Below are 23,127 nucleotides of genomic sequence, written 5' to 3'. Positions count from 1 at the left end.
AGAAATTCGAGCTTAGCAATATGTATAATGCAACATTAAATTAAGGAGTAGAGAGAAAACTATTAATTGGATCTCAAGATAGGATGATCACAGGAGAGATGAAAAATGAGCAATGTTTTCGCCGAGACTAGAACCTCAGACCTCTCGAATACGCGCCGAGTGTGCTGGCCATTACACCACGAAGGCATATGCTAAGAAGAAATACTTTATACCATGCTAAGGAGAAATACCTTGTATACTCCCACTTTTAAAGAGCGTCTGGGAATTAGGGGACCCAATCGGCAAATCTTGCCGGTGGAGAATCATCACCAACCACCTTTTTAATTGGGGCGCCACTGTTAAGACATTAGGTTGTTTCGAAGCAGGAGAGATGAAAAATGAGCAATGCCCTCGCCGAGACTCGAACCACGGACCTTTCGAATACGCGCCGAATGTGCTGACAACTACATTCCGAAAGCATGCTGAGAAAGTGGGAGAAATACCTTACATTTCCCCCTATTAAAGGGCGGCTGGGGTTTTAGGGAATCCAGTCACCAAATTCTGAGTGTGGAGAATCATTTTCCACCACCCTTTTAGTTCGGGCGCCACTGTAGAGACATTAGTTGTTTTTGGAAGCAGGAGATGTGAAAAATGAGCAACGCCTTCGCCGGGAATCGAACCACTGACCTCTGGAATACGCGTCCAGGAAGCAGACCACCACACCACGAAGGCACGCTAAGAAGGCGGGAGAAATACCTTATAACCTGATTTAAATTATCAGTAATTAGATTCCAGTTAGTTGAAACTCACTCCGGGTGAGTTTTAGATCTTCTGGGTCTGTTTAGTTTGCAGCAGAAAATGAGCTATAACAAACTCTAACCTGCAAAAGTAGTGGTAGCTGCAATTGTATTTCATTCACTTCAAGTCAATCGTCATTCAATAATTTTTGCTATTCTTTAATACTGCCTCCTCTGAAAAAGAATGGACGGGTAAAAACGGTCGCATCAACAAGCGAGGAAAATCTCGTTAGAAGAATTACTTGTAAATTCTACAAGACCAATTTACGTTATTTTACTGGGTATTATTAAATCAGAAAGTACATAACATGCAAGAGCAATTTATTCGTCTATCATTCTCACACTATCAGAATTTAACGCTTTGATTTTAGAATAAGTATTCTTGACGATTTGCGGTTTTTTCAATTCGGTAAATACTAAATTGGTCAGACGTTATTTGTGTTCTAAATCCCAAGAACTTACGGAATTTTAATATTACGTTGTATATACTTGTCATTTTTATCTTGAATTCTATAAATTTGTGAAAAACTGCCCAAAAGAAATTTTTGCCGTAAATCCCTGAATGCATAAAGCTTTAATGTTTTCATTGATAGTAGTTTTTGAAATAGCGGTCTGTAACAAACGATGATTTATTGCTCTGTCTTAAGAACAAGGAATATACTTGAAGTGATAAGTTACTGTATTACAAACTGTACTCCAAGATTTCTGTTGCAGGGAATAGAAGACAGGTTGATTGATCTGACATCAGATGGCACTTTGAAAAATGACTTTCATAGAAAATGTATTTATGACTTTTGGATGAATTTCCGCACGGGATTCACATCTCAAGCAATCAAATCTATGAAAAAGTTTTTTGTAAGTTTTTGTTGCGACTTATGGTGGAGAGCTGTATATTCCCAATGCGTTTAAATGTAAGGAAGACATTGGAAGAAGATGATCACATGGTACTGCATTATACGGAAATAGTGAGTGAGTAAAATTTTATAACAGGAAGAAGACCGAGGTCAAAAATGGAAATGCACGTCAGATTACTATAAGGTTACCCAGTACACGTGAACTATAACGCAGTAATTTCCTGGGCTGGCTGAATGTTGTATTTTCGACATGTCTCAGCTTATCCTACGACACAAATTGATAAAACAAATAAATAAAATATTTATATGTACTTCAGCTTTAATTTGCAACTGAAGGAAACAACAAAAGTTAGTTTTCATTGCTTCAGACCTCACTACGCAATAACAGTTCAATTATTTGTAGTTCAACTAACCTGTGCTAATACACCTACTCACTTAACTACGAATGAAAAGCTAACTCATCTAACTAGTCAGATAGCACTTGAACAAGTTGAATCACAATCACCGCATTCGGGCTGTAAATTTTCAAATCGCTTTTTCTAAAAGTAGCTCATTCTTGTTAGTTAAATTCAGGAGCAGACAATACGGTAGAAATGCAGAAAAGATTCAACATAGGGAATAAAGTGTTAATTAAAATAAAACTTACAAAAGGGTTGTAGTTGAATAATTTCTTTTAGCCCACAGGTGGCGAACGGATAAGAGCACGAGATGCTGATAATTTCTCCTTAGTTCTTCACCGAAGTCATTGAGTGTTCAGATGTCTTAGGTGTATTAAATTACGTAAGTACACAAGTATTTAAAGTAGTATATTTTAAGTGGAAACAATTAAAAATAATTCACATTAATTTGTTGAAATCTTAGATGCTCTGAGTAGTATCAAGTACACATGCGGGATTAAGATATTTGTACTTTATATATATTCTTTTCCTTATTTTACATGCTTTTTAAGAAACAAAGAATTAAAGGCAGAAATAAATTGAACAGATTTTAAATAATAAAATTTTGCAATCTGTGTAAATCAATTAGTAATTAAGTAATTAATGAATCCCTTTATGTATTCCCTTTATTGTTTCACTTTGTTGATAGTCTTACTGGACAGATGCAACTGTTTTGGCAAATGATGAATGACCTGTCACTGGATAATATTTCTAAATTTCTTTAGGATTTTAAATGTTTAAAAAGCCAATCAACTCGTAGCTTTGTTTCATCAAATACTTTTGATTCTTCGGTATTGGTGAACAGAAATTTCTTCTGACGTTCTACAGTTCCGTGTTTGAGTGAGTAATATTTAAACTGCTATCATTTTTATTGCATCAGAAGTGGAAGATAACATACCGCTTACGATCCCGTAATGCCAAATGCATGAAAATAGCTTCATTTTCCTTTAGACACCCCCGGAGTTTTTACATCTTCTGAAGAACACATCTGACAAAGACCCTTACTTTCAGGTCCACCAGCGTTCAAGATGCACTGATCTGAGATAAGACTGACTACATGGTTGTTTTCGTGGATTTTCCCCATGTGTAACTTAGACACGAATAATATTCCCTTAATTCAACCATCAAGACATCCCTCCCCATAGGCAGATAGCCCTCAAGTTGCTTTGCCTTAATCAACTAACTTTAAAGAAAATTGAGGAGTTACTACTAAATTCTATATTTCAAACCCAAACTGCAACAAAAATGCTTGACTTATAAGGTATTTGTCGTAGAGCAAAACTCTCAAAATGTTTTTATAGCTATATATTAATTTCTTTGCCCACCTGACTGCAATGAGCTCCGAAATAGAATGTGTAGTGAATTACGACCAAACAAAAATTACCATTCTGAAAATTTTGAACATTTAATAAAATTCTATTTACATCTATATTTGCAAATTAGACTCACCTAGAGTAACATAAAACTCTACTTATCTGCATCCCGTCAATAAACCTGGATCATTTCCTGAACTTGAATGCTTTTGAAGATCGAATATCACAAGCTTAACTATAGAAAACCTCATTCTTTTAAAGCAGCAAATTGAAAGAATTCTCTAATTAACGCAGCGGATTTCATTTCGTATGTCACGCAACAAACCGAAAACTCAATTCGCAATGTTAAAAAATAAAATTAACTTTAGAACGATATAACCCAGGAGGTCTTCCTGATGTAACTGGAAGCATATTCGACGCGTATACGAGAGGTCCAGGATTCGAGTCCCGTCGAGGGCACTGCACGTTTTTCACGTTTTCTGCTTTAAAAAAAGACCTAATGACTTGGCAAACTGAAAATGTTTTAATTCTCCCACTTTCGTGTATTAAATGTTGTTTTAATATTTTAAATCTGAGTATGCATAGAGGTTAAAAAGCGAATTTTGCATGTGAAGTTTCAATATTAAATTTTTTAAGGAATGTGTATTATTTTCTTGCTATTTTTTTAGCATGAAAGTAACATTTAAACAAATAGAGACGATGACTTAAAAAAGTCTGCTAAAGCAATATCTGAGTACTTTGCTTTTCGATGCTTTCATGAAATTGTTTATAGTTATATATTATTTGATTTTGCTCTTTTTTTATTCGTTGTTGTTTAATTTATTTTACTTAGACAAAGCCTTTCTCACCTTATACTTTAATACATTGTTAACTTTTCTGGCTGATATGTATCAGTCTTATTTATAATAATATTTGGCATCTTTTAACATGTCTTTGGCTGATATTATGCTATTTAATTCTTCATTTCTCGAACTATATGTTGCTTAATTTGTCTAAATGTTGTATAAAACTCTTTCTAAAGATTTTAATAAAAAAGTATATAATAAATAATAATGTAAACGAATAGAAGTAACAACAGCAATATGTAGTAACGCATAAATAAATGGAAATCAATAAAACTATCAAGAAATACATAATAATAATTAGATTACACATTATCTTAGACACAAATGACAGAATCCTATTTTTCATATTATTATTGCTTTCTCGTGATTTTATGTGCATAATATACAAAAGTTAATTATAAAGGTCTAAAATATGAGTAAATTCATGCATAATTGCCAAAATTAGAAAATCTTAATTTTAAAAATAAGCTAAATTTAATAAATGTTCATTAACACATATAAAGAAGTTTTTGCTACATACAATAAATGTATCACTTTGCGCAGAAAAAGGAAAAATTGTTAAAATTAATCTAATTAATATTTTATGTGTTTATTAAAGGAAACAGCAGGTGAGGTGTTTATCTAATCTATAAAAAGACATACATAACACAACGTATACATAAAAAACACAAACCATGTAAATATATATTTTTTATGGATTTATATGTTTGGTAAACCATTAGGTTTTTCGCATGGAGAAACGCAAGAAGTCATCGGTGAGATATGAATTACGGATCTTCCATTGCTTGCTGGACGCTCTGAGCACTTACACCACAAGAGCACGGACGATGGAATACGAAAATCCTTTATAACTCTTTGAGATATATTTCTGCATATTTCAGTGAGTCGTGTCTGCATTTCTGTGAGGAAAAAAAGAAAGGTTTTTATTTGATTTCTAACTACTTGACAAAAAACTATGAATATAAAGTAAAGTTTCGAGGAAAATATTCCTTACACACGCAGTAGCAGATCAAGTGGAAATCGGAGATTCCATTCGGTTGAATGACGACAGGTTTTTTTTTTCTTCTGATTTCTTTTTTAGAGTTGAACCAAAAGTTGGAGAAAAAAAAATTAAGATATGAAACGAAAATATGACAGAAAGATTTTTTACACTTACAAAAACCCTTAGATAAAAATATGAGAATATAAAGACTTGCAAAAGAAACGTGTTTGACATGAAAATGTGAAGTTAAAAAACGGAAGCTGCAAAAATTTCTGAAATGTGTTTTTGTTACTTAGGATCGAATTCGTTGAAAAGTCGGCAAAAAATACCATTTCCTAAAATTTAAAAAATTACCCTTACCTTTTTTCTGCTTATTCATTACTTTTTAAATATTTATCTTCTGTGAAAGAGACTTTTTTCCCAAGTATCAGAGTACTTTTTTATTACTATTTTATGTGTTACCGTGTTGTTTAAAGTGGAAAATATCGTTTTTAGAAAATTTCAATTTCAAGCCGTGATGTTTCCTGCTTTTCCAAGACGATAAGTCAGTTTAAGGCGATTATAACCCAAGCAAACTTTTTTCTTCTGCTTTTTCGTACTTTTACTCAGAGCTGAGCGTTCAACTACTTTTTATCAGTAAGAAATGCGTAGAATTTATAGTATTTGATCCGTTTTACTTCAGCTCATAAAGCATCATTCCAGAAATATACGATATTCTCTCTCCCGATAAATCATTGGTAGCTTTTAATTTTTTAACAATCTCTTTACATGACTGAATGTTTTGAAACTCTCGAGTTCTAATCCAAGGATCAACTGGATTTTTCCGGAGTTTTACGATCTTGATGGAAAAGGAAATGTGAGGGAAGCAATGAAATGAAAATTTTGAAGTAATTTATGAGACCATGATTCCGTTATCCATCATTAATTGCAGCGTAATAGAGATAGCTTTTATCAAAAAATGCCAGTACGTTAAAAAAATATTCGTATGACACTCTGTCAATTTCATCTCGCATCATTAGCAGCCAAGCGAAATGTTGAAATCCGTGATTCCGGGCTCGATTCCCAAAGGCAAAATAAAAAGTCTGCACGAATACTTTGTTATTATTGTAATGTAGCTAAGAAGAAAATGTTACTATTTATTTAATATTGATTATACTATGAAGGTCATGGATGTAATGTAATACCGGCTGCATTGACAAAATGGCGTTATGATTTTAAGTGCCTCTTAATCATTTCGAATCGAAATCATTACGAGGCTGCACCAGTGGCCAAGCTGATAAAGAGTGCTGAATTCTAGTAGGTGTACCCCGATTCGAACGTAGGCGAAATGGTTGGCACCATGGTGTTTTTCGTGATTTTCTTCATGTGGATAGGAAATACGAACCATTTTAGCTGAGAATTGGTTTGGTTTACTTGATTTTGACAAAACACACAAGGGCTATCTGTCTAAGGGGAGGGATGTTTACGTGGCGAGCTTTTTAAGGGAAATTGGCTGGTATACACCTTACACATGGAAAAAAGATGAATGCAGCCATCCCGTTCGCCGGAATTCGAGCTCGTACCGAACTACCAGTGTCGCTGGTGGGCCTCCAATTTCCTGAGAAAGTCCTCCATGAAAGCATTCCACCCTTAAGTAGATAACCCTTGTGTTCTTTGCCATATTAAACTATTCCAACCTGTTATCATTACGGATGATAAGCAGATAGCAATCGTATGTTTTTCCATAACTGATTAAACAAACTTTACGGATGTAGCAAGTAAAGATTATTAAGTAATAATATTTCAGCCCTCTAAGGCTCGTCATAAACGAGTTCAGTTCCATGCATCTTCTTCCTTCGCCCTGTAAAATTAGTTATATTTAGACTAATTTACTGCCTGCTTTTTCAACCTTATGTATTTATTGCCTAACAATAAATAACAGTCGTATGATGCACATAGGGATCTCAGTTTAAAATGCGTAACGTACGTTTTTAAGAGTATCAAATGTTGTACTTATTTTGTTCGTAGTGGTTCTCTAGTTCTCATACCAATCCGTAGTATATTGGAGATTGATAAAGCGGTTTATTCTTCGGAAGCAGAACTAAGTTTGATGGGTCATTTGCGGAGAGCAGATGGTTAAACATGATCGCGTTTTCTGTCGGGGCATTCTTTCTTGTTCTGATATCGTGAGCTATTATACTGCGGAGTAATTGCCATTTTCTGAAGCACATTTTCTGCCGGAAGAAGAGCATACTCAAAAGAACCTTCATATCACATATTTAATAAAATTACTAAAAGCATGAAATTTACAATCGTTTGGGCGAGAGGCCTTACAAATCCCTCATTTTCTAGCATTGCTGACTAAAAGATTACATTTTTAATTCCCTTGCAGCCAAAATTTTATTCAAAAGACGTCTTCTATTTCAGATTTAGATTTCCTAAATTCATTTCATTTCCACAAAATTATGCCAGTTGTGGACAAATAGGAACCAATTGTAAATCCGTTTTACCGTCAGCTTTTTGAAAAATGTTTTCCTTAGGTTTTTTTTTTTTTTTGTTCCTTTTTCTGTCAACAAATGCCGACTCAAATGACCGAATGGTAAAGTCGCTGAACTTTGGTAGTTTGACTTAAGTTTGATTCCAGGCAAACGGTCTGGCTGCATGGGTGTTTCTCATTATGTAAAATGGATGCAAGTCCTCCACGAAGGCACGGCTCTCTTTGGCAGAAAGCCTTAGCCAAACCAAACTGCCAATAAAGAAAGTCAATATCTTTTTCTACTCTATGATTTAGTTAAAATCTTCAAGAATTTTCTTTGTTGTTTCTTTCTGAGGTACATATTGTTTTTTGTGATTTTCATTCCGCAGCTAAAGTGGAAGGTCATTCACGTCACGTAGAGTTCTGTTACTTATCGTTTGTTTCTTTAAGATTTACTTCTTCAGCGCATTCTTTCTGCTACATTCTATTTAATAGTTGAGTAATATTAATGCTAGCATAAATGTCTCTAATTAAGAAAATTTAATGTTGATTTCAAATGAGAAGGTTTTGTTTTATACTTTTCAAGAGGAAAGATAACACGGAAAAAGGAAACTGTTTTGTTTATCTCACGAAACGTCGTAGTGTTTTCATTTCGGATCAAATGATTTCCAACTGAGTATTGAATTTTAACAATTAGGAAGTTTTCTATTGCTTTTACAGACGTAACAAAAGCCAAATTAAAAAGAAATACTTATAAGGTATTTCTCTCGCCTTCTTAGCATGCCTTCTTGGTCAGCACACTCGATGCATATTCAAGAGGTCCGAGTCCCGGCGAAGGCATTACTCATTCTTCACGTCTTCTGCTTCCGAAATATCCTAATGTCTCTACAGTGGCGCCCGAACTAAAAAGGGTGGTGGATGATGATTCTCCACCACCATAATTTGGCTATTGGGTCCCCTAATACCCAGTCGCCCTTTAAAAGGGGTAGTATATAAGGTGTTTCTCCCGCCTTCTTAGCATGCCTTCGCGGTGTAATAGCCAGCACACTCGGCACGTTTTCGAGAGGTAGGAGGTTCGAGTTCGAGACCCGGCGAGGGCATTGCTCATTTTTCACGTCTCTCAGCATCAAAAATCCTGATGTCTCTACATACTAATTCTACAACTATAATTTTTGGTGCTAGTAATTTCGGCTTTAATATGTTAATTTTTTTTTCTAAAAGCAGATGGGAAAAGTTTCCGAATTCAGTTTTAAAATCAGGCAAGCATGCAATCTCAGGCTAGCATAGATTTTGAATAAAATTCTTTTGATTCTGAAGAAGAGAAGCCTGTGTCTAATCACCTCCGGAATTTATATGGGTTTTGCTTCAAAATCTGCACTAACGTAAAGTTCCCCCCCCCAATTTAAAATTTTACATTTTCGCCTTTCTCTTCGAATTAGATTTCCGAATTCAATCAAGTATTAATTTTATACTTTTATAATTTGCATATTATAAAAACATACTTTGCTCAGGTATTGAGATATTGATACATATCTAAAACATTTATACATATTATGCTTAATATTTATTATCTAATGCAACATTATACCACCTATTTGTTTCATACTAATGCTGAAAACAAAAATTAATAATAATAATTAAATATATGTTAATAGAAAAATAAAACTCGCTTGAATCGTTTTCGTAATAGAATCGTGTTTTCAAAACGATATGAGATTGCGAAGTAAAATAAGTGTTCAATAAGTAGGAACAACGTACCTAATTAAAACAGTTTCGGGCAATTTATTTTATTCTTTATTCGTTTTACAATGCTATGAATCACTAATAAGCCAGAAATGGATTTTCAGTTCGATTAAATGATTTTTGTTGTTCCACGATAAGCTTCAAAGAAGTACGACGTCGTTCATCATCAAATTAAAGTTTGCATTCTCAGTACAATGATTCAGTTTAATTAACATGATATGTTCATTTTAAAGATGAACTCTTAACAGAGCAGCTACTTATTAGAAACTATTTTTAATTCGAAACGGGGCCCATTTGTGCAATTTTCTTTCATATCCTGATGTTAAGGGTATTGATCCAAAGTGATTTTTATTTGCTACTTTAAAAAATCAATGCTAGTTTTTCAATTGACTCGATTTTTTTCTCTGTTTGGTCACTTGAAATTCAATTAATCTATTATTTTTTACATTTTAAGTTTCATTTGCCATTTTACTAAAATAGTTATATCACGGTCTTCGCAGGAATGGAAATAGGTTAAATCTGATTTAGGAATAATTTGAATCACAGCATGTTTATGAACGTGCGAAAACTATGCTAACAGTTAATTATTGAATATTTAACTTTTTAATAATCTTAGCTTAATCAATTTAAGCGGACTGTATTATGTCTGAATATTGTGCAGAAACATGCTCAAAATATAAATTTCACTACTGAAAGAACTTGTCCCTTTAATTCAAGCGATTGTTCAGGACCTAAGCGTTTACTGTGCAGAAGCATTCAATTCCCTCCAAGATCTTCTCAGGGAAAAAATCGGATCATCTTCGTCGTGTGACAGTTCACGGAAAGAAGCATCGCCGTGCAAAAAACATCGTGATAAAAAGCATGCATGTTTCTGCGACATTTTGTAGCTGTTTTGTATTTTGCCACGATATTGTAAAGCTTGAAATTGTGAATTTTTTTTTCCGCTTTTCATTTACCACAACGGTTTTGTATAGTAAGGTTTTTTAACATTGCAAAAGCTTTTCCTTACCATTCCCTCCTCATTTTTTCTGTTTTTCCTGGCGATCGTTATCCCTCGCGTTTCTTTCTTTGAGATGTTTTCGTCCACGGGTTTTTTGAAGCGAATATTTTACCGTTAAGCGTTATAGTTTATATTTCAATCTAAAACAACACATATCACTATATATTTTTAATCAGTATATTTAGAATACGTAAAACAATCATTGAATGTATATAACTAAATCATACGATTTCGACAGAAAGCAGCAAATTCTCAATTCTGGGAAGAAATTTTCTATTGAAAAAATAAACGCCCGAAATTTCAGTGCACGTTCATTAATAAAGATTCGTTGCTCAAAATTAAATGTGATCAAGAGTTTAATTGACCTAATGAAATAGCTTACTGATATTTTTACCTCAGTTTGAGAGCCTTAAATGGTGATTATTAAACTTTTGTATTCAATTCTTTGCCTTCAGCTGTAGCACTGTTATACATTCTTTAAGAATCTGGTCGCAAAATATTTCCTTTTAATAACACAGGGCAAAATTAGAGGGAATTTTCAAAATTTAGTTCAGCTGTAAGGTTTATTTTAGGGATATTTATTCTAAGTTCTAGGATTGTATTTTTTCTCTCCCCTTTGCGGAAAACAACGGAAATCAGCTCGGCAGGATTCGAACTCCAGTCTTTCCGATTGCTAGCCTCATTGTGCTCTCCAGTTATACCACTAAAGCTCGCAGAGAGGAAGAAAATTGTTACATTCGTTCTCCTCCACTTAAAGAAAGACTGTGAAGGAAGGAGCCCAGCTGCCGAATCTAGATGATGTCGAATTATCTTTCGCCACATTATAGCTGGGCGTCACTGTAGAGTCTACTTAGAGTTTTCTGACACTGAAAAATATGAGAATTCAGCCGTCACCTCACCAGGATCTATTTAAGTAAACCGTATCACGCGGCGAAAGCAAGAAAAAATTCATCCTTGTGATTGGATACACTTTTTGATTACATAATTCATCAATTTTTAGAGAACGTTTTCTCACCTTTTGGGTTCCACAGAACACGTCCAAACTGCTTTGTTTTCTACTGGATTACAAATGCAGCATTAAAAAGATACAAAATGCTTTTGTTTAAAGTACTATTTGGGAATACTTACTTTACTGACATGTGGTGAATTTAAAATAAACAACATTTTTGGAAACGGATGATTAAGATGGTTGCGCTAATGTTAATTATTTAAATATCCATTAATGACGAATTCAGAGTAACCAAAGGCTTCCAATAAACGAAATCTTGAGTAATTAAAAACTTTTTCATTAAATTTGGGGTCGTAATTCTTTTATTATTTCACGTGAGTTTATACCCATACTGTGCAAACGCAACACCGAAAGCATGAGATAAAATCATTTTTGGCAAATAGTAAAATTATTGAAAAAATATCCGAATTTAGAATTAAACTACTGAAAATTTGAAACTGAGATATAAGGATAGATGTGAAAGAATTGTGACATATTTAATTACTTTGTGTAAAATTATTCAGTGTTTAACAAGGAATAAGAATTATTTTCTTATATATGTATGTGTATTAAATTCAGCAAAATGTAGTGCTATGATGCACTTACATTGAAAAGTTTTTTTTTTTTTTTTTTTTTTTTTTTCGTTTAAGATAACAGAATATTGAAAGAATAGCCATGCAGCACAATTAATAAATTTTGTTTTTAAATGTTTTGATATTTGTTAATCTAGTTCTACAATTATGTATTTCAAACCATTTATATGAACTTGATAAATAAAAAAAATGTGTAGCTAAGTAAAGTATGTTATTAGTTCTTAATGGAAAATGAGGATTTCATTTGGCTCAGTGGATAACATAACAGAACTCTGACAGTTTAGTCTGTGTTTGGCGTCTAAACCGATTAGCTTTTCTCTAGGTGTAACATGAATACAATTAATTTCCTTAGAAATAGCTTCACGAAAGCAGTTCTCTCAAGGCAGAAGTACCTTACATGATTTACTATTATCAGTTAACTGATCAATTCACCTCTTGGTACTTTTTTATTTTATTTTATTACGTGCTCCGCTATTAATCACAACAAGGAAAGGAAGAGATGCACCGTGGAAGACTTTTTAAGAGAAACTGCCTAAGTATCTACGTTATACATAAGGAAAACCACGAAAAAGTCATTCTTTTGGTAAATATGTTTTTCGATAGCTTCTAAACGAACCTTTCAAAAACTCCTGACGAATTAACTAGCTAAATGAGCATTTTAGTGTGTTTCTCTGTATATAATGTGAATACTAGCCAATCTTCATTCTAAAGACCTTCACTAAGGAAGCACTTGCATGAATTATTATAATAGAAACAATCCAATCCATTCTTCTTAATTATACAACATTAACTTGTAGAGTTGCGCGCCTCCAACCTGCACGCAACCAAGAGGTGACTGTTGAAACTGGAAAATAGACAGTCTTGCTAAGGGTTTAAGTCCCTTTTTATTCAACTTAAGAAATTACAATTGCGTGCTCTTGACGCTCACAAACTACGCCGACCCGGCGGTAAAATAAAAATAAGAAACTAAGAAAAGAATAGTAACAAGTGACTAACTACGAGGCTCTCTAAACGTAACTAACCTCACCGCGTTGTAAAATACCGCTGATAATTCATCAAACTTCTGAATATTACGTTGAAAGATTAACAAACTGCCGAGGCAAGCACACAGGCCGAAACACGTGGTTCTTCTATTTCTAACTAGCCACCTCCGCGCTCGTGAAGTAAGAACAGCACACTTTCGAACTCGTTTCCTTTCTATTTAACTCAGAATACTTCCGCTGATAATTTGAATCCTTGCGCGTTCTACTAAAATTTACATACTCTGGCATTGGCAGTTCCAGGGGAAAGTAAGGCTTGACAGGAAAGATAGTTTAAACTTAAAATAAATATTAGTTAAAATAAATATAAACCCTGATAATTTGAATCCTTGCGCGTTCTACTAAAGTTTACATACTCTGGCATTGGCAATTCCAGGGGAAAGTAAGGCTTGACAGGAAAGATAGTTTAAACTTAAAATAAATGTTAGTTAAAATAAATATAAACCCTGATAATTTGAATCCTTGCGCGTTCTACTAAAGTTTACATACTCTGGCATTGGCAGTTCCAGGGGAAAGTAAGGCTTGACAGGAAAGATAGTTTAAACTTAAAATAAATGTTAGTTAAAATAAATATAAACCCTACAAACTCACTTTTTTAATTACATTATTTTAGTAAATTTCTCACTGTCATAACTTATTTCGTTGCTAACGATTTTCATTTTCGCAGGATTATCAAAAATTAAATTATTTTTATATTTTTTATTAAGTACTGAGTATTTTCTGTACTGAGTATGTAAGTATTTACTGAATTTTGAATTCCACTGAAGCTTTCTTAGGATGTATAGTACTCAGGATTGCCATACACTAACCATATACTCACAGCTGTAAGGTTGTAGAGACATTAAGTATTTTTTGAAAGTAGAAGACGTGAAAAATGAGCAATGCCGTCGCCGGAACTCGAACCACGGGCCTCCCGAATACACGCCGAGCGTGTTGATCACTACACTACGAAGGCATACTAAGAAGGCGGGAGAAATGCCTTATATACTCCTCCTTTTAAAGGGCGACTGGGAATTAGGAGACCTAATCGCCAAATTCTGGTAGCGGATAATCACCATCTGCCACCTTTTTTTTTAGTTCGGGCACCACTGTACAGGCATTAGATATTTTTTGAAAGCATAAGGCGTGAAAAATGAGCAATGCCCTCGCCGAGGGTGCTGACCACTACACTACAAAGGCATGCTAAGAAGGCGGGAGAAATACCTTATAAGGTATGCAGACAATATGTAAATTGCATTTAAAAAATTAGTATTTGGAAATCATTTCTCTATGTCTTAATATTTATCCTTCTATATTCTCTTTTATACGTCTTAATGTACATTTAGCCTTTGGAATCTTTCTTCATATTTATCAAAAACCTTAGCAGACTAAGCCAGGTGTCTGCATGTGCGTTTTCATGGGTTTCTCCATATCCATTGTGAATATGAATCAGTTTCTCTTGAAACGTCCTTCACAAATGCATCCTTTAGCTTAGGTAGATAATATATGCTTAGTTAACTATACATTCTTCAACTAACTAAGGATTCGATTATTTCGATTTGCCGTTAACTAAATATTAAATCAGCTCAGTCGAATCCTTAGATACACAACGTAGAGTTTAAGATAAGGGCGCTAAAAGACCTTATGCTACGCTAAATGGCAATACCTTTGAGATGGCAACCAATCACTCCTAAAAACATAACATGACGTAACGGCTGCGAAAACGGGGAAGATTAAATTGCTATAGACTTTTTCAAAGTTAATTTAAGCTACTAAATACCCAGGAAAGAGTTAACAAAGCTTATTTCTTAATCTGCAAATATTTCCTAATATATAAGGGAAACAATCTGCTTGCCATGAGGAACAGAAACATTTTCAGGCTATCATCGGAGTGCCGTAATACTTTTCAGGGTATATCTTTGGATGTCCTTTAAAAGAATTTAAGACTTCCGCAAAAGGTTTTTCGGGGAAATAATTGTGCTATTTCAGACCGTCTCCTGAGAATATCCAAAGGAAGATTTCTATTAAATCCCTAGGGAGGTTTCTAAAAGCTTCCAAAGAGCATCCAGGGATGTTTATAGGATATTCTTTTCAGTATAAAAGGTTTTCAGACTTCGACGTTCATAGACTTGAGGTTACTTTTTTCGCTCTCTAAAACATATACGGGATTGAAATATTGAATTTAAAATTTATTAAAATATCATCAACCTGCCAATAATGAAGTTAAATTTGGAAATCTGTAGACAAAAAAGATTTAATAGACTATCTTATAATAATGCCTTCTCTATTATATTAATTCGTATCTTTCATTGAATTTCATTTTTCATGATACTCTGAAATATTATAACACTTTCCTCTTCCAGAAAGTAACCTGAAATATATATTAATTACATTCAAAGTGCAGAAATAGGCTGAATTCTTAAATTCAAATTATATTTGAACATTTACAAGATTTAATTCAGTAAATAAAAGTAAGCGATCATTAAAACACGAAAGTCTGAGACTTATATAGTATACTGTTGTAACCAGTTCTCCTGACTGAAATTAGACCCATGAATTCATCGCAACCAATACTGAAATCGTTGGCCGAAGCTACCTGATAGATGGCAATACGATTTTGACTGTTTCCGTCCCACTTTCGATGGAAAACATCCTGCGACATGGATCTCTTACTTCTGTTCCCCTACAGTCAACTACTAGATTGGACTATCAGCTCAATTATATTTTAAGCGATCCTATGCTGCAGTTCGTTTAACATTTATAATTTACCTCAGCATATTTATTTTCACTTTTTATCGTCATTACCTTACCAGGGTCACTAGGGTTTTAATCATGCACGGGGCTAGGCAATATTATCACTCTACTATGTCTAAGATCTTTCGTCTATCACTCAAGCGTCCCGGAAAATCAGCCAATACATAGTTTTAATATATAACTCTTTGATTCTCGAATACCTTGATTAACTCATATAAACAAAGCCGTATACGCTGTACATACTTCGTAATAATTTATATGTTTGTTTAATGCTTTAATAATATAGCTAGTCTATGTAATTGATAAGACTTTTAAGTCATCTAACTTAACAATTTATCTTAATTGCTAATTTTTATATGCATTTGCATCATTATTGTAATTAATAAAAGAAAGTTACTAACACCGCATAAACGCAGTTGGATGCAGAATGTTTTGAGCGCAACTCAACAATGAATTATCATTAGATGATATTTATGCAGTGGACGTCTATTAATCAAGCATATGAAATTTACGTAGTGTATTTTAAGGGGTATTTTTTTGAAAATCTGCAGTTTTATTGCATTCGTATATTATAAAAATAACATAGGATTAAGTACGAAAATATACTTAAGGGATATTTAATTGAAGATGTAATAATTGAAAAAATATCACCTCATTCCATCTTAATTATGATTGATAAATGCATCTTTAATTAAAAGAAATAAAGCAATTTTCTCTTTGTAAAAATTATGTAAAAGCTGATATAATAAAATGAATAATTTTCTTGGAAGGCATCTAAAACTAGTTAAAATATCTGCATTATTTATGTTAAAGGATATTATTAAAAAAGAACGTTTCGGTTAAAAAGATCAAGATTTTTCTATCTCTTCATTAAAGTTAAACATTTTTCTATCTTTTCCTTAAAATTAAAATTTTTTTTAATTTCTAAAAATCCTTCAAAATCCTTCTTCAGGAGCTAAAAAACACGATATTAAATAATGAAAAATGCTTGTAAAAATAAGTAAAGAAATTATTTTGACCTGATACGATTTCTTGAATTTTTATTAGCAAATTCATTATAAATGATATGAATAAGTTGAGTATAAGTTGCTGATGAAAACCAAAATATACTACAAACCACATTTCATCTTTAAAAATTAATAATAATAATAATATTCTTAACATGGATAATTTTCTCCAATATTATGTAAGTTAATATGAGCAGATAGTCTTACTTTCATAAAACTAATGACAGAGCAGTAATTAAAATTTACCTTTCATAAATTCATATTTTTTTCAATTAACTGCCGTTTTAAATAACGGTACTATGGAAAATTAAAACCCTATTATTTCAACGATATTAAGTCAACTATTCTTTAAGGAAACTATAAAGATTTATCACAGTCTCACATGGGTGCTCACGTGGTCTAACTAGTAGTATGTCTATTTAGCAGTTGGAATATCTGCGGTTCGATTCCCGGTTGACTTTCATGTTTCCGTGTTCAATAAACCTAACAGTCTGAACAAACACGTTCATCATATGCAAGTATAAAAGTAACCAAACTGAAACAGGTACATGCCAGTGTCAGACAAAAAATTGTCTGGCATTGATTTTGAATAAAACCCTGTCGATTTCGAAAATGATCTCTTACAGGTCCCACTTCTTCAAGACAAAAACTGTTTCCAAAAAAATAGAAATGTTTTGCTTCTGAAGGAAAGGAACCTGTTTTTGAATCTTCCTCGAAATCTATACAGTTTTGTTCAAAATTTATGCCAAACTAAGGTCGTTGTTTTAAATTTTAAATTAAAAAGCAATGTCCATTTCATTTATAACTCCTTAATCTATCAAAAATGCTCACTCCGATTCTACTTAGATCTGTCCTTATTATTTATCTGAGTTATTATTATCATATGATCGTGGCTGCCAGGCTAAAGCCCCAAAACGCTGAAAGCTCATATCGAGTTCTCTTTCTGCCGGTTATACGGGCTGGTTGTGTGAAATGCTCGTGGTTTTCTCGTCTGTAACTTAAAAAAGGACTAATGTCTTTTAAATACTCGAAAACATTTCTTTTTATAGAAAAATGAGTATGCTTCTCCATATCCTAAAAATTCAGTAATTAGTTTTTGACAGTGTGTTATATTCTTGAACAGTCATGGATATGCAAAGCCAATAACAGTAGCATATTTTTTACTCATAGCAACTTTCCCTTCTTTAATTATTTGCTTTATACTTATTCCAAAATCAAAGAGGTTTCCTTCTTTAGGACGAAATTCACACGAGGAATGACGATTTACGCCAGCAGAAAACGCTTTCTTACCTACCACTCAACAGCCTCCTTAATGCGCCATTTCGGTACACATGATCTATTACAAATTCTACTCATTTCAGTCCTCTCTACTTGCCTTCACATTTTTGCCACACATTTTGGAATCACCCGTATATAAACTTTATCTTTATCATTGATGCAATGATAAAAGAAAAAGATATTCATTATGGTTTCAGTGCTCGACTTTCAATAGATTTTAATTCAAGATGACAATTAACGTTAGCAATTAAGCGGCCTGCCTTAAAGTAATACGGTTATTACGAAAACAGTTTTCCTCAAACAAGCCATCTTGTTTTCAATTAATCACTATAAAGCCATTTACCAAATTCGAAAGGAAACGGGACCTTCTACATATACAGACTGATGCAAATTCTTCTAGGTAGCAAGGTGGCTTTCACCCTACTAGACGTGAGCAGTGTTGCCAGAAATGTTTGAGCTAAAGTAGCAAGAGCAGATCGAAAAGTAGCACATAACGTCAGCGAACAAGAAACTATTGTGATGTCATTAGTTCCTAAGCTCGAGTAACCTTTGACGTCATCACAAATTCAGTCTCCGTGATTTCTGTAAATTACGACCTGTAATTTCGTTTTAAGTGCCTTCATCGATATGTTGGTTTTGACGAAATCTTAAGGCCATATTTTCCATTGTTTTTCCATTGTTTAAATCCGTATTGCTTCTTTTCATTAATTCTCGGTTAATATGTTCCTGTTACGGTTTAGCTAATTTTTTTCAGGTTTCTTGTTCGTACTTCCTTCACATTTGGATTTTTAATGCTGTTGTACCAATTCTGAGTTGCTATTTTTTTATTCATAGCTTCTTGCCTTACTTTAAATATTAATCACTTTCAGTTAGTTGATATTCCGCTCGGATTCATTAGATTCTGATAACTACTAAACATTGCAGTTTTTCACTATTTGTTTGTGGAGTTGTTTAGAAATCCGATGTTACTGTACGACTCTATACCTTCAACAAATTTTAGAAACTATGCCGTTATTTTATTTCCTTTTCCATTATAACATACATATAAGCATAAACGCTTAGGAAATGAAACATGAAAGTGCATCCAGTATTAAAGAAAATGATGATTTATTAATTTCAGTTTCTTCACGCAATTAAAGTGAAAAAGTTTCCTGAATGCTGTGAATATTGCCCTGAGTAAACATAAAATCTCATATGATGGATTTGATGGCATTTCTTTCTTACAAACTTTGGTTAAATGGTCAATGGCCATATAGATGCCTGGAGAAACAATAAATACCGAGTGTTTTAATTTAAATCGATTTATTCTGTTCATATTTTTCAAATGCACATTTTCATTATTATGAAGTAGGATTCGTTCAAAATTTTGCTTATGCCTTAAAGAGTATTGCACTTCACTGAATCAGTTTTGTATGCCCTCGGTTGACATTAGCTTCTAATAAGAATTCATTCATGCTTTCTAGCTCATGCTTTCCAATTCTCAAACATGGGTATTTTAAGTTAAGCATTTTGAAAGATGGCGCTGAATTTTTTCCCATTGCTCATAATTCCATTTTAGAAGCTATAATATGCAATCTTACTCATAGAACACCAAAATATTAAACAAAACAATCAATGAAATACATGAAAACATCGGCGACTAGTGCTGAGTGCACGTGCGCTACGATCGCACAATTGCCAGTTTCCAATTCTAAGTCTAAAGAAATTATTGCTTTTTATTACAAATTAATTTTAATAGATATATTATTTGAATATATACGCATTTTACGACAGATTAAAAAAATTTTATAAAAAGAAAAATATAACACAAGGAAATCACAGATCAGCCGAAAGTTCGCAAAATCGCATAGACATAAGTTTTAGTAACACAAATTTGTCAAAAGTGGCAAATTTGCGAAAACTTGCACAATATGGCAACATTGGGCATGACCTGCAGTTAGCTAAACTAGCTTTTAAATTACCTTAAGTCGCCTAACCCTCTGGCTTAATACATGTGATGAATAAAAGAGGAGACTGGACAGTGTACAAGTATGCAAATTAAACTAAAGTCTAAATAAAACTTTAAAATAATTGTCACAAGCTGAACGTAAGTTATTATCATTAAATGTATTGCGCCTCAACGTTACAGTATCTCAGTATTGTAGTTCGATGGTTTGTTCAAATGCTAAATATTAACATATTCCAAAACTTTGCATATATTTCCTGGGAATTGCAATGAAACTAATTTCTTTTGTATGGCTTTTACACAGAAGGAAACAGCTAGAAATAGGAATACGTTTCGCATGATTCCAGTAAAGGGTATTGTGCTTTTCATAGAAATATGTATCTGTACTTATTGCTTCGTGTGCATAGATTTGAGCAACTTACGCATATAACTGTAACCTTTGTTTCAGAAGAGATGAGGATAAAAATTTGATCGTCCATTTCAATTTGCATCTTTCACCAGAGCAAGCAGGTCTGAGCGCTGCAGATTTGTATGTCATCCTCTCAGAAGAAGTCATGCGTTCTCGAACTGGAGTTTTTCGTAACTTGGAAATAGATCAGGATTCTATTCAGATACAAGGTAAGATTATGTAAATTAAATTGTTTAATTATGTGTTATAATTATTCTGTAAAGGAAATTTCGGTAATTTTGAGTGTTTGAATCCATATGTTTGTGTTTTGTATCGCGAGAACGAAACAAAAATATTTATTTGAATATGTGTGACAACAGTGGTTTGTCGTTCGTTAAAATAATGTTGTCGGTTCATATAGCCTTCGCTTGTATTTTAATAAATAAATTCTAAATTCCACTATTGTTTTTCAGAACTTTACTAATCCGTTATATAGTGCAGTCTGTATCTGAAATAAATAAATAAATAACAAAAAAATAGTTGAAATTCTTTCACGAAAACTTCTAAATAGTACTCTGAGTCACCATTTCTTCGTCAACCGTTTCCGATTAACTTGATTACAAACACTTCTGATGAATTTGGCTACGAATATTTATGAAGATTTCATCTTTCATTACATTATTTTAATAATTATTATAATATTGGTTTCTTCGTAATTTTTTAAATTAGGATTTCGTAATACCAGGGTTAAACAGAAGGGCTAGTTCATTCCTTTTTGTGACTCATCTCTGACGCGATCCTCGTAGGGAAGGGTTGCCAGAAAGTAGTCTGACGTCATTATGTTGCATCTGCTCTGACTTCGCCTGTTTAAAACTAGCAATGTGGACATCTCAAATAAATTTTAATCACATATATTGTTTTATAGTAAATCAGTGTCAAAATCAAACTGTCGGCTGTCGAAGCAATTTTATACTGCCTGCGAATATATGTCCCGTAAATTAAATAGCATTATTATGACAAGAATTTGAAGAAAAATTTAAGCTTTTAATGGTTTGGAGTTAGAATTTACGTTATATTCATTACCATTCAAAGACTTTAAGATACAAATTTGATTAACTGTTATTAGTACTTATCAAAAGATAAATATCTTAAGTTACGAATTTTTGCAATAAGAATACTCGCTTTGTTTTTTGAGCATATTTACATGAGAACAGTTTTCTCCTTCATATCTGAAAATTAATAAGTCTACGAAAATAACCAGACTGTCGATAAGTATGTACAGTTTGTGATGGTACTTTTTGGTAATTTAATTCCAAGATTGCTAACTTCAAGAAAAGCGAAACGTCATGAAGTGGTGTAGTAAATGCAAAGATATTGTTGCAATATGTCCAGCTGCGGTAAGGTAGCTTCCCCGCAAAGCGGGTTTAGGGAAGACAGAGTTACCAGACTTTGCGCGAAATCATTTGCGCGTTACCATTTGGCGTCAAAATTGATGATATGTTATAGACGGACGGAAAACATTCTAGAAAGGAATTCTTACCGGTTTGGCCCAGAATGTTCTCGAAGGCAGGGCCAAAAAGCTATGTAAACCCTGCCTGTACGCGAAGTAGGCATGTATCGAGTGCATCGACGAGTATATCGTAGTGTAGAGTGAGTTTTATCGTGAAGATTATCTCGAGTGTGTTGAGCTCCGAGAGCGATCGACCGAGTCAGAAGCTGTATTTAGTATTTTGCCGTGAAGCTGTCTTCACCCTTATAGACTGTTAACCGGAAGGCTGTGTTGCTGACTGTTTCAGCGGGTTTATCGTAGTTTTTAGACGATGGTAAACATGTATTTGGAACTCTCGTGCCAAATACTGTCGAATAAATTGTGTTTTTGATTCTTCATCAAGTGTTGTCATCAATCACTCCAAATCCACGAACCCGTAGAACGCAACAACATTTACAGTAATTTAAGTATAAATACTATTTTTTCTGTTTTGTGTCATATAAAAATCTAATAAATAAAAGAAAGAGAAAATTTATCGTTATTTATTCTCAAATTTTGTCTCTCAAAGAAAGCTTTCGTATATATTTTTTTAGTTTAAATTATAAGTAAGTTACTTAGTAGTTCAATGTATTACAATTAGTTGAATAAATACCAGTATTAAAATTTTAATATTTAGCTGTCAAATTTTAATATTTAGCTGCCTGTTTGAATTCCAAATTGTGTATTAGACAATTATTTTTAAAACATCTGTTATTATATCAAATCGGAAGAGAAACACGAAAATGTAAGATTTATAATTAGGTCAAAAAGCAATAAAACTATCGATATAAAGGACACACAAACGTGACCTCCTCTTCTTTAGCTTCAGGGGTTAAAATAAAGACATATTATTCAAAACTACGCCAAATTAAGCTGTGCTTTTTTTTTTTTTTTTTTTTTTTTTTTTTTGCCTATTTTTAAAAAGCTGTTATTATAGTTGTCTTGTAACTAAGTGAGAGAATAGAATTCTCTCACTTATGCAGATGAAAAAAACATAATGAATGTCATAGGTTTTTTTTTTTTTTTTTTTTTTTTTTTTTTTTTTTTTTTTTTTGTATGACTTAATAATAAATGAACAGGGAAAAAACCTAAAACTTCTAAGGAAACGTAGCGTATTTTATCTGTTATTTTAAGATTACTAAATAAGTATTATTAAATTTTTAAACATTATAAATGTTTATAGTTATAATGTCTTCTTTTCTAAATTAAAACTATTTTTCAA

The 23,127-nt window shown here is 32.9% G+C and overlaps 1 protein-coding gene across 9 annotated transcripts in view; it reads left to right on the top strand.

Moving 5' to 3' along the window:
* The window catches only part of LOC118192271 (atrial natriuretic peptide-converting enzyme-like), a 1,449,396-nt gene that overhangs the window by 1,299,478 nt on the left and 126,791 nt on the right, over window positions 1-23,127 (top strand). For 7 of the 9 annotated variants that reach the window (XM_085809975.1, XM_085809972.1, XM_085809974.1 and 4 more), the window contains one exon: window positions 20,438-20,607. In XM_085809975.1, the coding sequence (XP_085666101.1) occupies window positions 20,438-20,607 (170 nt within the window). The remainder of the gene's footprint in view (window positions 1-20,437; window positions 20,608-23,127) is intronic. The other 2 variants (XM_085809976.1, XM_085809980.1) reach the window with 1 other exon arrangement.

The sequence above is a fragment of the Stegodyphus dumicola genome, chromosome X2, assembly GCF_044657685.1.
Source record: "Stegodyphus dumicola isolate Sdum_Otavi_A_Nest chromosome X2, ASM4465768v1".
In the NCBI taxonomy this organism is placed as follows: Eukaryota; Metazoa; Arthropoda; class Arachnida; order Araneae; family Eresidae; genus Stegodyphus; species Stegodyphus dumicola.
Note: the sequence above shows the minus strand (reverse complement) of the source record. Positions and strands in the feature narration are given on the sequence as shown.